The 14375-nt window shown below is 37.4% G+C and overlaps 1 protein-coding gene across 1 annotated transcript; it reads left to right on the forward strand.

Annotated features, from left to right (window-relative positions):
- The first annotated feature begins 2341 nt into the window (after nt 1-2341).
- On the forward strand, nt 2342-6606 carry Kera (keratocan). Its single transcript, XM_051206314.1, has 2 exons — nt 2342-3230; nt 6128-6606. The coding sequence occupies exons 1-2, from the start codon at nt 2342-2344 to the stop codon at nt 6292-6294; spliced, it is 1056 nt and encodes a 351-aa protein (XP_051062271.1). The 3' UTR covers nt 6295-6606.
- The last annotated feature ends 7769 nt before the right edge of the window (nt 6607-14375 follow it).

Here is a 14375-nt window from a genome sequence, read left to right on the forward strand (position 1 = left end):
GTCTAGACATATGTTAAAGGAAAAAAAATTAATGCAGCAGTATGCCTTATAAGTCACTGAATGTAAAACATCTGTTACTGTGTAATAATAAAAGCCACCTCACTTTAATAATTACTTAAAACCATTATTAAGGAGGGGAGAGGTAGAGATACAATAACTGATTGTGTGAAACAGAGGTGATTACTGTATTTAGTATGTAAATCAATGACAGCTACTCAAAGAGAATTTTAATTTTTCTCAAATCTTCGTTTCTCTTAAACAAAACATTCCAGCATCTGTTTTATTTCGTGAATGAATAAAATATATCCACATGAACAGAATACATTGTCCTTTACTTTTTTGTGTTTAATTGTTTTAAAAGTTCATCAAGAAAAATAAATGTTTCAAAATTTCTTTTTGCTTTTGTAACAATTAAAATTCTCAGTTGCCGTCTAGTGGTTCAGATCTATACATCAGTACATTTTAACGTCCCTGAAATTATAAAGTAAGAATGAAAAATGTCTTGGCTGTTGAAAACCATGCTTAGAAAGAAATAGAAAACTCCCTCTGCTAAGCTACATAGGTGAGAAGATGCTACAGTTGTTGAAGGGGTTGAAATTGGAGCCAACACTGCATACATCCTACAGAAGACTCTAAAAATCTGACAGCAAAGATTGGGTCAATCCATTCCTGTGAGGGGCGGTGACCAATAGAAAAGAAGGAGAAGATCCAAGAAAGCTGAGGTAAGCCATCCTGAAGCCTGTCAGAGTGGAAACAATACATCAAGGGGTCTGCATGGTGACCAGTCACCATACGTTTCATTTTTTCTCATTAGAGATTTAGCAGCATAAAGTCAAAACAAAAAGTTGGCTTTTTTTCTTTTATCACCCCCCCTCCCCCATCAACTTATTTTACCTAGTGTCAGACCAGCCTCGGGACTCCACGGTCTATTCCTGGAAAGCAAGGTAAACTATTTTATACTTTTTACAACTTTTAGTTTGGATATTCAGAGTTCTGATTCGAAAGATGGGGTGTTACAATTTCAGTAACTGATGCGAATCTCTGCTCTGAAAAGAAAAGTGAATTTGTCTCTGTTGGAAGCAGTCCAGAGAAGCATTCTGCAGTCAGAGACAGCCTGACAGCTTGCAGAAGCAATTCTGAACTTTAATGGAAAGAATGAAAGACCAGCATTCCATTAATGAGTGGTTGTATGTTTGTTTCCTTAGGCATCGGTGAAATGTATTTGTACTTACTATTAATTGGTTTAGCTAAATGCACATTGAGGGAAATGTAAATTTTACATATGTACATCTGACACATGTTATAAGCTAACATTTAAATACGTACTGTGCATATATTTTTCTCTGACAGTAGTTCTTTGTGAATGTCATACTTGGTGCTATTCAATGGAGGAAAGTTTCTTCCTTCTAAAGTATCATACATAAGAACCTATTAGTATGTGTTACATCTATACTGGATATATAAATATAGGGGGCTTTTTACTTATGTTCTAAGAAGTTTTTTCTTATGCTGATTAATTATGCCATAAGTTAGTGGACATATATCAAAATTGTATAACTGACATGTTAGTGCTTTATAATCTCTGTCATATGCAGGCAATAGCATATATATCCATTTGTACAAAATAGAGATAGTCTACACAGGACGAAATGGTTATATGAGAAATTTATTACTCTGCTTCTTGACTGAACATCTTGATTCTCATCCTGTACTTAAAGTCACACCGCTCTTCCCCAAAGGCAAACAAAGCTTACCTGATAGAGCAGCAACAGAACCCGAGATGCATCACATACTTCGCTTCAGATCCTAGAGCCATTCTTCATCATAAACTTCTACATTGCCCTTCGATCTCTACATTTCTTTGGTCCGAGGGCCAAAGAACCTGGGAAATCTCCTCCAGATGTTGTTCTCATTTAAGGGTAAAAGTAAAAGCGCATGCAGATGCCACCTCTTAGGAACAGCACGCAGCTACCACTTCATTTATTAGGTCACATTTTGTTCTCTTATATTCAACTATTGGTTTCAGTAGAGTTTCTTGAATTAATAGCTTGAAATGGAAAAGCACTTAAAGTTGCTAAACTTTGCTTTCCTTTTCTCAGCTTTCACTATGACTCAGTTAAACCCAGAAAGCTTAGGGAATGTGAATGTATTTAAATGTCTGCAAAGTGTTTTGCCTGTGATTGGCACCCAATAAATGTGTATTAATTGCTATGTTATGGCTTAGAAGCTGATATTCTGAGCCCTATCTTGAAGAAACAACACTTACTGGGTCGATCCTTGTCAGTATTTAAAGATCAATGGACTATCTAACATTTGTGTTACTTACTCTACAGGTACTGTAATGGCAACTGCAATCTGTTTAATGCTCGGAGTGTTACTCACAGCAGACACTGTGTGGACACAGAGTGTGAGACAGGCCTATGAGGTACTGGACCCAGAAGACTGGGATGTGCATGATGACTTCTATTGTCCCAGGGAATGTTTCTGTCCACCCAGTTTCCCTACTGCCTTATACTGTGAGAACAGAGGTCTCAGGGAAATCCCAGCTATTCCTTCAAGGATCTGGTACCTGTACCTGGAAAACAACCAGATAGAAACCATACCTGAGAAACCATTTGAGAATGCCACCCAGCTAAGATGGATCAATTTAAACAAGAACAAAATAACCAACTATGGGATAGAGAAGGGGGCCCTCAGCCAGTTAAAGAAGCTTCTTTTTCTGTTTCTAGAAGATAATGAGCTAGAGGAGGTACCTTCTCCATTGCCAAGAAGTTTGGAACAATTGCAGTTAGCTAGAAATAAGGTATCCAGAATTCCTCAGGGAACCTTCAGTAACCTGGAAAACCTGACCCTACTTGACCTACAGCACAACAAACTTTTAGATAATGCTTTTCAAAGAGATACCTTCAAGGGGCTTAAGAACCTCATGCAGCTGAACATGGCCAAGAATGCCCTGAGGAGCATGCCGCCAAGATTACCAGCTAACACCATGCAGCTGTTTCTGGACAACAACTCCATTGAAGCAATACCTGAAAATTATTTCAACGTGATTCCTAAAGTGGCCTTCCTGAGACTGAACCACAACAAGCTGACAGATGTAGGCCTCCCATCCAGAGGTTTCGATGTCTCGTCCATTCTAGACCTTCAACTGTCTCACAATCAGCTCACAAGCTTTCCCCGAATTAATGCCAATCTGCAGCACCTACACCTTGATCACAACAAAATTAAAAGTAAGTAGCCATGAGGGTATACCTGTAACCAAAATATCGATCATGATGTCCGTCTCTGTCCCTTGTAAGAATAGCAATCATGTTGTTACCCCCACCAATACACAATTAATGGGGCATTGGAGTTAACACATTATTTCCACTCCTCACTATACAATTTTGTTGATTTAGCTTTAATATCCATTGTGAGGAAAATACAATAAACATCTTTGGATATGGAGTGGGGAATGGATCAGGTTGAAGTCTTTCAAAGCAAAGATGTTATTAAGGGATGAAGTGGTTACAAAACACACATGCTTGAAAACATTTGAGATGATTTCAACCTGTCCATAGTTATGTCATCCTGTCTCTGGTAGTGAAAGTGGGCAATTTCATATCCCATACCTGGGTACTGGTACACAGCCTAAGATTCCTCCTCAATTCCAGTAAAAAGTCTTTTTGGGAGGATAACTAATAGGAGATTCCTTCTATAAAGTCTTGAAGAGAGAGTCGATGAAAATGTTTTATAGAAAAGAAAGCCAGGTAAATACTACCGTTTTATGCTTCCTAGTTACCATTCACAAAAGATTTGTTAAGCATATGATCACATATTCATTCCATTACATGATCAGAGCACCTTTTGACTGAGCACTGCTTGGGTATTGCATATTTTTCTTTTCATTGTTGTTGCCATGCACTTGAGGATAAAATTCTGGAATTAAATGGCAAGCTGCTACCATACCAGTTACTTTCCCACCTTGAGACTAAGGAATGTATTGTTTAATATTCCAGTCAGAAGGAAAACATACAACATAGAAAAATTGTTAGATGATATTTTTTATGGTTGAGTCAAACATTGTAATGCCTAAGGAGGACCCTGGGATTGTAAGCTTTTCCTGATGAAAGGCCTATCCTCCTACAGGTGTATTGCTTATCTACAATAAAACCTCACAGATAACTGTAGTAGGGAGTTGATTTCAGGTTTCTACACAGATTTTTGTATGTGAGTTGCAGATGCTGGGAACTTGAGATCATGTCTTCAGGAGTGAGGGGCCAGCATTGAAAACAAGTTTGAGAAGTAAATCATTGTGTTCTCTACTGAAATTTCACAAAGGGTTTCCAAAGGCTGTGAAATTCATTCCAATACTTCAGTCTTATATATTAGCATGTGTCAGACTCCACTGAGTTTGTGAAAGATTGTAGGGATTCCCCCTCTCCAGATTTTTATGACTGAAGACCCTGATGTGGAGTCTAACAATTGCTCGTGGTTGGAGAAACTTGAAACCTACCAAGAGGCTTGTGTGATATTGTTGGGAAGTTCAAAAGGAAACTGAAGCAGAAGTGAATGAGATAAGTCTATCATCTCAGCTTGAACAAAATGAAGCCATGGCCTCTCATTTAACACACTGATATAGAATAAGGATACCATTTGTGGGAATCATGGATGAGACTTTATCAATGACATTGTTGCAATACTTGTTAATGTCCTTAGTTCTTGCCACATACTCTAGCTGTTAAAAATTGTTTGCAAGAAAGAGAACTTTTATATGAAGAGTCCATTGAACTTGCCAATAAAGTTTTCTTTTGTGACATGTATGTCTTCAGAGCATAACGAGGAGCTTGAAATTTAATGTAAAATATGCATATACTCTGATATACTTCTCCACATTCTTCAAGAAAAATCCTAACATATAGAAAATTATTAAATTTATAATGCCTTTCTCATATTCCAGTTATTTGGATATAACTAATATGAGTTATGAGAGTGATAAGGATATTAAATGAGGCACTGAATGAAACACAGAATCCCTGGTGGGCAAAGATTCCAAGTAAGAGAAAATGGCTAGTCTGGGCAAACGTTTTATACAATACCCAGGTGGAAAGAGTAGTCATATTTCCTGGTAAAGTCTGTGTGAGGATAAAGTGATTATGTATGTGAAAAAAAGCTATAACCACAAAGCTGGTTTATATATGTGAGCCATTGTTTATATCAAATTAATTCATAAGGTAACATAAGGTTTGGACAAAACAGCCATTATCCAAGTATAAAATCATTTAAAGTTATATTGTGAATTTGTTTGCACCAATAGCACATAGGACATAGGACAAAGAGCTCTTGCTCCTTTTTGGCAAAAGCAGATTACATGGATTGATGCTTGAGATCACCTGTTCCAAGCTGTTCTAAAGTTTGGGCACATAACAGCTTGTCACTCTGGAGAAGTCTCTCAGCGTGACTGTTGGTGCCATGAGCTGTAGTCCAAGGCAGGTATTTGTTCTCCCACAGTACCAGGTATAAGGGTTTATGGGATATTTCTTGGTTTCAATCCTCTGTAATCCAACTCTTGGCAAATGTCTTCTCTCAAACTTAGTGTATTTATGTGGAAGGATTCATGGATTTTAAGTATTGTATATAGAATTATGATAAATACATTTATTTAAACATACCATATATTATTTTGAAAATTTAAGGTAATTTTACATCATATTACCCTTGCAAGAATTCTTCCCTCCCCCCTTTGTACCAGATTTAACTGCAGTCTCTGCCTTTAGTCCTCCAGAAATGTTACTCATTTTTGCATAGTAAGGTGATTTTGACATGCTTCGTCTCACCTGTAAGCTTAGAAAATAACTGAGATATCTTATTTCTCTAGGATGTATTATGGTTTTAAGTAGTATTAACTATGTAATATCTCATACTAACATACAGCAGGGCAGAGAGTGAGAATACTGGACCTATTACATCAAACTTTTTCCCCAGGATTATTCTTATGAAAGAGATATGCACAATAACTTGTTTGACAGTGGTTTCATTGCATGAAGTCATTTGGCCCTTTAGGGCCAATTCAGCATGTTTTTTCATTTAGACCACTAAACTTTCTGGTGTTTCAATCTAATCATTCATGCCATCTTTCCATCCATAGACGTGAACATCTCAGTAATATGTCCTACCACACTACGTGCAGAACAGGATGCCTTCATTCATGGACCTCAACTGAGCTACCTGCGTCTGGATGGAAATGAAATCAAGCCACCAATCCCAATAGATATAGTGACATGCTTCAAGCTTTTACAGGCTTTCATTATATAAACAGCTCCACCAAATCCAAAGTGGATTAAGAGTAGTTGTGGTATGGAATTCAATTGTTTCTCCTAGGTCACAAGCCATATTTACAATAGTTCTTAACCACAATTTTCATCTGTGCAGCTTATTTGTTTTTCCATTCGAAGGTGCTTTGGTCAGTGGCAAACAGGTGCCACTTGTTATAATTTGCTTTTCTCTGATTAACTAAACAGACACTGAGTTGAAGTAACTTCTCAACTCAAAGCTATTTTTGTCTCTTTGAAGCTACTAATATCAAGCAATTTTTTAATTATTATATATTCAAAATGATTTACTTGTCTATGACCCAATTTATGTGTGCTGGTACTGTATATGTCTTCTGAGCACAACAATGAGATAGCAGTAAAGAAAATGAATAAATTAAATATTTCTTTCATAATTTTCATGTACCTACTAGTCAAATGCCTCCTAAAGAGAGAGATGTAGTCATTAGAACTAAACAATAAAGCTAGAGAGAGAGAGAGATCTTGTAGTCTTGTAGTCACTTAGGATTACAGATGAAGCAAGAGACATTTGTGGATATATATATTCTAATACACCATCCTCCAACAACTGAAGACCTAAATCCTACAGTTATAATAACAACAGTCTCATAGAAGCACACTGTTTTAACACTAGAAATGTACTCAAATTGCAAATTATTCAGCTTTTATTTTACTCATGATTTTTTGGATTTTCTAAATAAAAATATTGAATGTTTTCTAACAAAATGGAAGTGTGATATTTGTTTCAAGGACACTATTCACAACTTTTATTTCAGAACATGTTATAATAAGAAAGTATTATAGTCTCAACTATTTTGCTAACATGAACAAAAACACATATATTCTATCATATTATTCTCTCAATAAAGATTTTATTCTAAGTCTTGTCTATGTATCTCTGGCTGTCTGGCTGTCCTGAAACTCTCTCTGAAGACCAGGATTGGCTCAAACTCACAGAGTGCCACCTGCCTCTGCTTCCGGAGTGTGTGTATGTGTGTTCATGTCTGTGTGTTTGTATAGGCATCCATGCACCAGCCTACATTACACAGGCAAGATCAAAGTTTGTTCAGTTTATATAGTGCATGGCACACAGAGTAGTGTAATATCACAAAACCATGAAGAATTTTATTGTAACAAATGTTTGCATTCTTAAAATTGATTTGTAATACTAATTTGATGAAGTATTTCCTAAAGAAATGATGACTAAGGAAACACATAAAAAATGAAAAGTACTTAATAACAGAGATGAGTGGAAAGAATATTCCAGGCATAATTTAAGACTGCGTAATCCTTGGAAGAATTTGGGAATTACAGAAGACTTTTAATATGAAAAGGATTATATTCATCAGGGGTAGCAACATTTAGTAGTAAATACTATCAAGCATAAAGCTAAAATCTCCAAGTTCACATCCTAACCTTATTATTTCTCTTGGGCAGAATTTTCTAATTCTCGAATTTTCTAATTCTCTATTCTCCAGTTTCTCTTCACCTGTCAAATAGTGACAAGAAAGGTCCTTATAGCTAGGATCAAGGGAGTCTAGACAAGTTCCTGTTGTATGCTAAATTCTGTATGATTTATCAGCACTGTTGTATGACATTTGAGGGAACTCAAGATTGCATTTGAAGAAATCAGCTAGGATTTCATTCCTGTACATTGGTAGAATTAAAATAAACAACTCATTGACCCCCCTGACTGATAGCTGGGAAACCAGTATTGTACTGACTCAGACCCCCTGAATGTGGGTCTTAGTTAGAAGGCCTGGGCAGTCTAAGGGACCTCTGACAGTGAAACCAGGATGTATCCCTGGTGCACGAAAGGACTTTGGGAGCACATTCCCCATGGAGGGATACTTCCTTAACCTAGAGACAGGAGGGAGGGCCTAGTCCCTACTCCAAATGACTTGACAGATTTTGATGAGCCCTCCTGGAAGGGATGGGATGGGAGAGAGGGAGAGGGAACTGGGATTGACACACACATTATATATGTATACACACATACATACATGCATGCATGCATACATACATACATACATACATATATATTATGGTTTCAAATATAGGATACTGGTAGTCTTGTTAAATACAGGATCTTACAGATTTGAGGACATCTGGCATCTGCCTGAAAAATTCATAGGAGTTGCTGATGGGGACTTAGAGGAAGGAGGATGTTAACATTTTTGTCTCAAACAATAAGGTTCACAACAACACACTTACCCAGACAGACATATTCAGAGATCATTTACTTTTAGGCATCTTGAAATTGCTTTTATCCTATAAATGCAGTTCAATCTAAGAAGAGATGTGGATAGCAAGCAGATTGGTATTGACATTGTCTAGATTTTGTTAATGTATGCAATGACTTTGGAATAACTCTGCATTGAAGTGGTTACGGAGTGTGATTGGCTAGACACAGATGCTCAAAGGCACACTGAATAAAGAAGCCATGGAGGATCTAGTAATCTTGCTGCCTGTAATGTCTGAATATATGTCCAAGTTTCAAGATGATGTATTGACATTTCCAATGTCAACACTTGACCATCATTTGAAAAAATTAGAGTATTATCTAGTAAACCAAGTTAAACCATTTTGAAACTAAAAGTCAAATATTTATTTGTAATTTAAAACACAAAATAACCCCCCCAACTATGCTCCCAATTTTCTCAGGAGATCTTGTCTATTTCACTTATCATGGACTATAGGCTGGTTATCCTTTGCTTTATGTCTATTGTCCAGTTATGAGTGAGTACATACCGGGTTTGTCTTTCTGGGTCTGGGTTACCTCATTCAGGATGTTTTTTATAGTTCTTCGATGACTCCCCATGGGAAGCCTTATCCTCTCTGAGGAGTGGACGTGGTGAGGTGGGGAGAAAGGGAGGGCAGGAGGTAATGGCAACTGGGACTGGTCTGTAAAATGAGAGGTTGTTTTAAAATAAAAAAAAAATCACATCAAACAATAAAATAAAACACAAAATGAAATATATTACTTCATTCTATGGTCTCCCCATGTAAGCAATATGAAATTAGCACAAATACGCAGTGAGGAAAAGGCACCAACAAACAGCAACAGAAAGAAAGACAAGATAATAGAATGGCAGTTAATATACAAATGGTGATATTAAAGAACATATATTTCTAGTAGAGGTGTATTGGTGCATTACTATAATCCCAGCCTTTGGGAGGAATTTAGAAGTTATATCAGTAACCAGGCTTAAAGACCAAGTGTAAAAAGAAAGTCTATCCTAGATTACTCATCTACAAATGCCAGAGCCTAGAGACAGAGATTAATGTGGATATTGCTATCAAAATATGGATATCTGATTAACAGATAAACATGTAGAGAGGCATTTTAAATTTCTGAGCTCTAAAACAGCCACTGTGTCTGAGAATAGAAAGCTTATTCACCTACGCACATTTTAGTTTTTCCAGAGTTAATGACACAGAGATTGTGCAACTTCTAAACCAATGCAAAGGAATAATAAAACCAGAGTCTTTAGGGAGCCAGGAAGGTACACAGGGCAGAAAGCTTAGTAATGCATCAGAAGCCCTTTAGGAGACACATGTGGCACAATGATTATGAACTGCTTTGGAGAAAGAAAAAAAAAAGATTGCATTTCTAATAAACCAGTGCTGCTTACCATGGTTCTGACCTTTGTCAAGTGCCTGCCAGATTCTAGGCACTGAGTTCTCATCTAAGAAACAAGGAGCAGTATCATCTATCTTATTGATCTAGAGAACAGATGTTAATCTTTTATCACCTGATCCGAGGAAAGCACCCAATAAAGGATAAGTCAGAATTTTGTTCTTAGCTGACATGAAAATTTAAGGATTTTCCTTTCCAAATCAGACCAATGTACAAAGCCAGAATGGGGAGAAATGAGTGATCGAACTGATCGAAATTAAAGGTTTGAAATGTAGATGAAGGAAAGACAAGCATGATGCTGTAGAGCTGGGAGACAAGGTTGTGTTGAATCATGAAAGAAATTCATTTAGCAGAGAAGAGGAAAAAAAGAAAGAAAGAAAGAAAAGAAAGGACAGAGAGCTCCGTGGAATTAAATACAGGTTGATGCGATTATGGTCCAGAAGGAAGTCATTTGATCCTTAGATATTATAATTTGCAAAGTCTTAAATGGCCCATGGCTAAGAAACGAAAAGGAGATCAGAGAAACTAAAATTCCATAGGTCAAGAGATCAAGCAAACCATGTGTAAGAATCTGAGATAAGTGCTCGCAGAAAAATCAGTATAAAATGATGAATTTTTGAGTAACGCTAATAGTTTAAGTATCTTGTACCTGCCACTTAGCTGCTGAATAGTCTGGCTTAGAATTCCAGCTTCTGACCAGGAGGTACACTATATCTCTCCTCTAACAAAACAATGCCATCTGTTTTCTATTTTTAAATATTATATATCGTTTCTCTACAAACCATATGTTGGCCAATTGAAGGCCCAATACCAGCTGTGCTGACCATGCCTGGAGTTGTTTCTCATGGTGTTCATACACATATCCATAGGGACTCTTATCACTGCCCTTGGTGTCCACCAGAACTCAAAGGAAAGACATTATTACTGAACACACACACACACACACACACACACACACACACACACACACACACACACACACACACACACAAATGTATTTAAAAGTGTGGTGGTTTGAATGGGAATAGGCTCATAGATCTGAATACTTGGTTACCAGGCAGTGACACTTGTAGTGAAATAGTCCTTCTGTAGCACTGACCACGCCCATTGGGGGGTGGAGCGATGGGCGGAGGTGACCTGAGGAAGGAGGTCAGAGGGGGCCAGGAAGGCGCTCTCTTTTCTGGCGTGACTCGGACAGGAGAGGATTGGGTTGAATTTCCTGGTGTTCATCTGTCTAGGTTGTAAGTTATTTCTCCCTGAATAAACATCTATTCGGCCTATTTGTTTATCCTGATCCTTATTTACCGCAATAGACACTATTTAAAGGGATTAGGAGGTGTGGTCTCTAGGAGAAAACACATCAGTGTGGGTGGGCTTTGAGGTTTCAAGAGCCCAAGACAGACCCAGTGACTCCTTCCTCCTTCTGCCTGCTGATGCAGTTGTAGAACACTCAATTATTTCTCCATCATCATGTCTGCCTGGGTGCCACCACACTCCCTGATACGATGAGAATGGAGTAAATGTCTGAAACTGTAAACAAGCCCTAAATAAGTGCTTTTATAAAAATAAGAGTTGCCATGGTTGTGATGGGTGTCTCCTCACAGCAATAAAACACTGGCTAAGACAGTAAGACATGGAGAATTCAAGTTGGTACTGACCAAGAAGCTTTCTCCATGCTGACTAGCTTTCATAATACCAGAGGAGCTGTGTAAGTTTCTTGAGGGAAATGAAAGTCATCAACAGCCTCACCCAGTTGACCAGGGTGGAAAACATAGTCAAAGGTACAAAAGTGACACAGATGTTACAGTGGCAGCTTCCCACTTTCTCATTGGATTTAAGGACTGCTACGTAGGAGAACAATCATTTTTACACTCACAGCCCCCAGGTTGACTGCTATTATTCTAAAAGGACTTACTGTCAAACTGTCTTCTAAACTCTTATCTGCATATTCTGTGCAGCTCTTAGACCTCATCAGTGCTATTTCATTGTAGTGGTTACTACAGAAAGTCACAACTGGTCAAAAAGCACAGAGTAAGTAAGTGCCTATGGAGTGTTCAGCCCAAATTGGACAAATAAATCATCTTCTCTCTATCTGGGCTCAGGGACCATCACTAAAGAGGGAGCAGAATTATAGGGACCAGAGGTGCAGGAAGACCAGAGCAGAACAGTTTCTTGTAACAGAACAGGATCCAATGCTCATGAATGCATAGAAGCTGTGGTTGTCTTCCCAGGACCTGAACAAGGTCAAAGCAGTCAGCATTTGGTTGTGGAGGGGGAAATTCCTCATGATCCTTACTCTTAACTAAGAAGCTATTGATGGCTGGTGACTTCTGGGAAAAGGAGAATCAAGTGGTGTGTGTGTGTGTGTGTGTGTGTGTGTGTGTGTGTGTGTGTATGACTTACAGTGAGCAGCCTAGCTAATCCAACAAGAACCCATTAGTTTCTTAGTTCACCGGGCTAGATGTCTGTCTCAGTGGGTCATTAGCAAACACTGGAATCCCAAAGAAGTAGGCTCCAATGCCAGTGAAGGAATGGACTTGCTAGCAAGCAGACAAAGTGAAAAGGTTTCTTTCTTCTGTATCCTTATATAGGGTTTTAGTAGAAGGTGTGGCCCACATTGAGGTGAGTTTTCCCAGGTCAAATGATCTACACTAAATGTGTGGCTTTTCCTAGCTCCAATAGCTAGGATTAAACATGCTTTTTGTTGTTGTTATTGTTGTTGTTTGTTTGCTTTTTCATCAAGATCCAGATTAGAAGAAAGATTAAGACAAGATTAAAGCCTTACTTTATATTAAGCAAAAATCTCTTACAGGTGTGCCTTCCATTTTGTGGTTTAGTTAATCCCAGATGTAGTAAATTGACAACCAAGAGTAGCCATCACAAAACTGGGGCCAGACAAGGCTATACAGTGAGACTCTGTATTAAATATATAGAGATATATATTTATATAATATATAATCAAAATCTTAAAAGTAAGTTTAATGCAGAATTCTAAAACTGCAGGATATTTTTTTGTCTAAATTTCCATTTATTATCCTAGCTTTAAAATATCACTTTGTGCTGATACTCAGCTGAGCAAACAAAATCCAAGTACAGAAAGGGACTCTTTGTCTGAGATTTTAAATGTTTCAGAAGACAAGTTAAAAATTTCCTGAAGAAAGATCTGAACTGTAAAATGACTAGCAGGAATGTTTATTATTATTTTGTTTCTTGCTTTGGCAAAACCTGTTAGGAAAAGTTACAGACAATATACAATAGGTGTCAGTGTTTGTTGCCAATGGGGGAAAACCCAGCCATATCCTACATTTTCAGGCCCCTTTGCTTGCATTCAAAGAAGCAATCAGAAGCTTCTGGGCACTGCCGGTGCAGACTGGTAACACTGTCTAGATGTAGAGATCCTGCCTTGGAAAGAGCTGAACCAACAGGATTTCTGTGTAAGACAAATGACTTCTGAAAAGTCAAAACAAATACACAGTCTTAAAGTAGTATGGAGAAAATGAGAAATTAATTTAAATTATTTCAAAATGAAGATGACGAGGGATATCAGGAAGGGCCTTGGGGCATGGCATCACTTACAGCTTGAAATACAGATTTTGATTTTGACAGAAATGCCCATTATCCTCTGTTTCAAAAATACATAAAAGAGATAATGGTTTCCATCTTCTAGAGGGAAAAAAAGCAAACAATTATAAGAGAGATTCTGGCCATGTTGCAAGATTAGAACCATCAGATACCACTTCCAAACCATGGGTTTGCTGTGCTTGGGGGAATGGAAGCCTTGATGTGTCAGGATCCTGCAATGGAACCTCCATCCCTTCAGCATCTCTTAGACGATAGACACAGAAACATTTGGCTTATTGGTGAAGTTTGTGACATAATTACAGCCTATCTATCATGAATGTTTTATGCATCTTCTCAATGTAATAAATGAGTAAAATCCAAAACACTGAGTCCTACATAATGATGTGATATTTTCAATTTAATTTTCTGCAAATAATAAATAGGCTTGGTAAAATTCCTACATCTAGGAGAAAAACTTTATTTTTTGGTTTTTCTATCCCACTAATAAAGATTCTAAAGACAGATACTTTAATTATTTACTGGGTTTATTTTTTATTTTCTTTATCTGGCAAGAAAAATGCTTTAATCAGTTCCTCATGATTTAGCAACTTTAAAGAAGTTACTTGGACTCTGTTATGGAATACCCTACATATACATATAAACCTATTACCCTTTTCCTGTATGTTTATAGCAACCATTTTACTTCTATAATTAATAAGCATTGATGGATTAAAACCTCATACTCATAGATTTAATTTGAACATCTCTACAAAGATATTGCATATTTTTTTTGCTATCTTAGATAAACTAATGTCTTATTCTAGCCCTGTCTTCCATCTTTCCATCTCCTATAAGAAACATAT

Source organism: Phodopus roborovskii, unplaced genomic scaffold, assembly GCF_943737965.1.
Source record: "Phodopus roborovskii unplaced genomic scaffold, PHOROB, whole genome shotgun sequence".
Lineage (NCBI taxonomy): Eukaryota > Metazoa > Chordata > Mammalia > Rodentia > Cricetidae > Phodopus > Phodopus roborovskii.

Excerpts from the sequence above, each read along its gene's own strand:
- Kera (XM_051206314.1), top strand. The coding sequence starts at position 2,342 with ATGGCAACTGCAATCTGTTTAATGCTCGGAGTGTTACTCACAGCAGAC. Across the intron at positions 3,231-6,127 it reads TGATCACAACAAAATTAAAA|ACGTGAACATCTCAGTAATA; the intron begins GTAAGTAGCCAT and ends TTCCATCCATAG.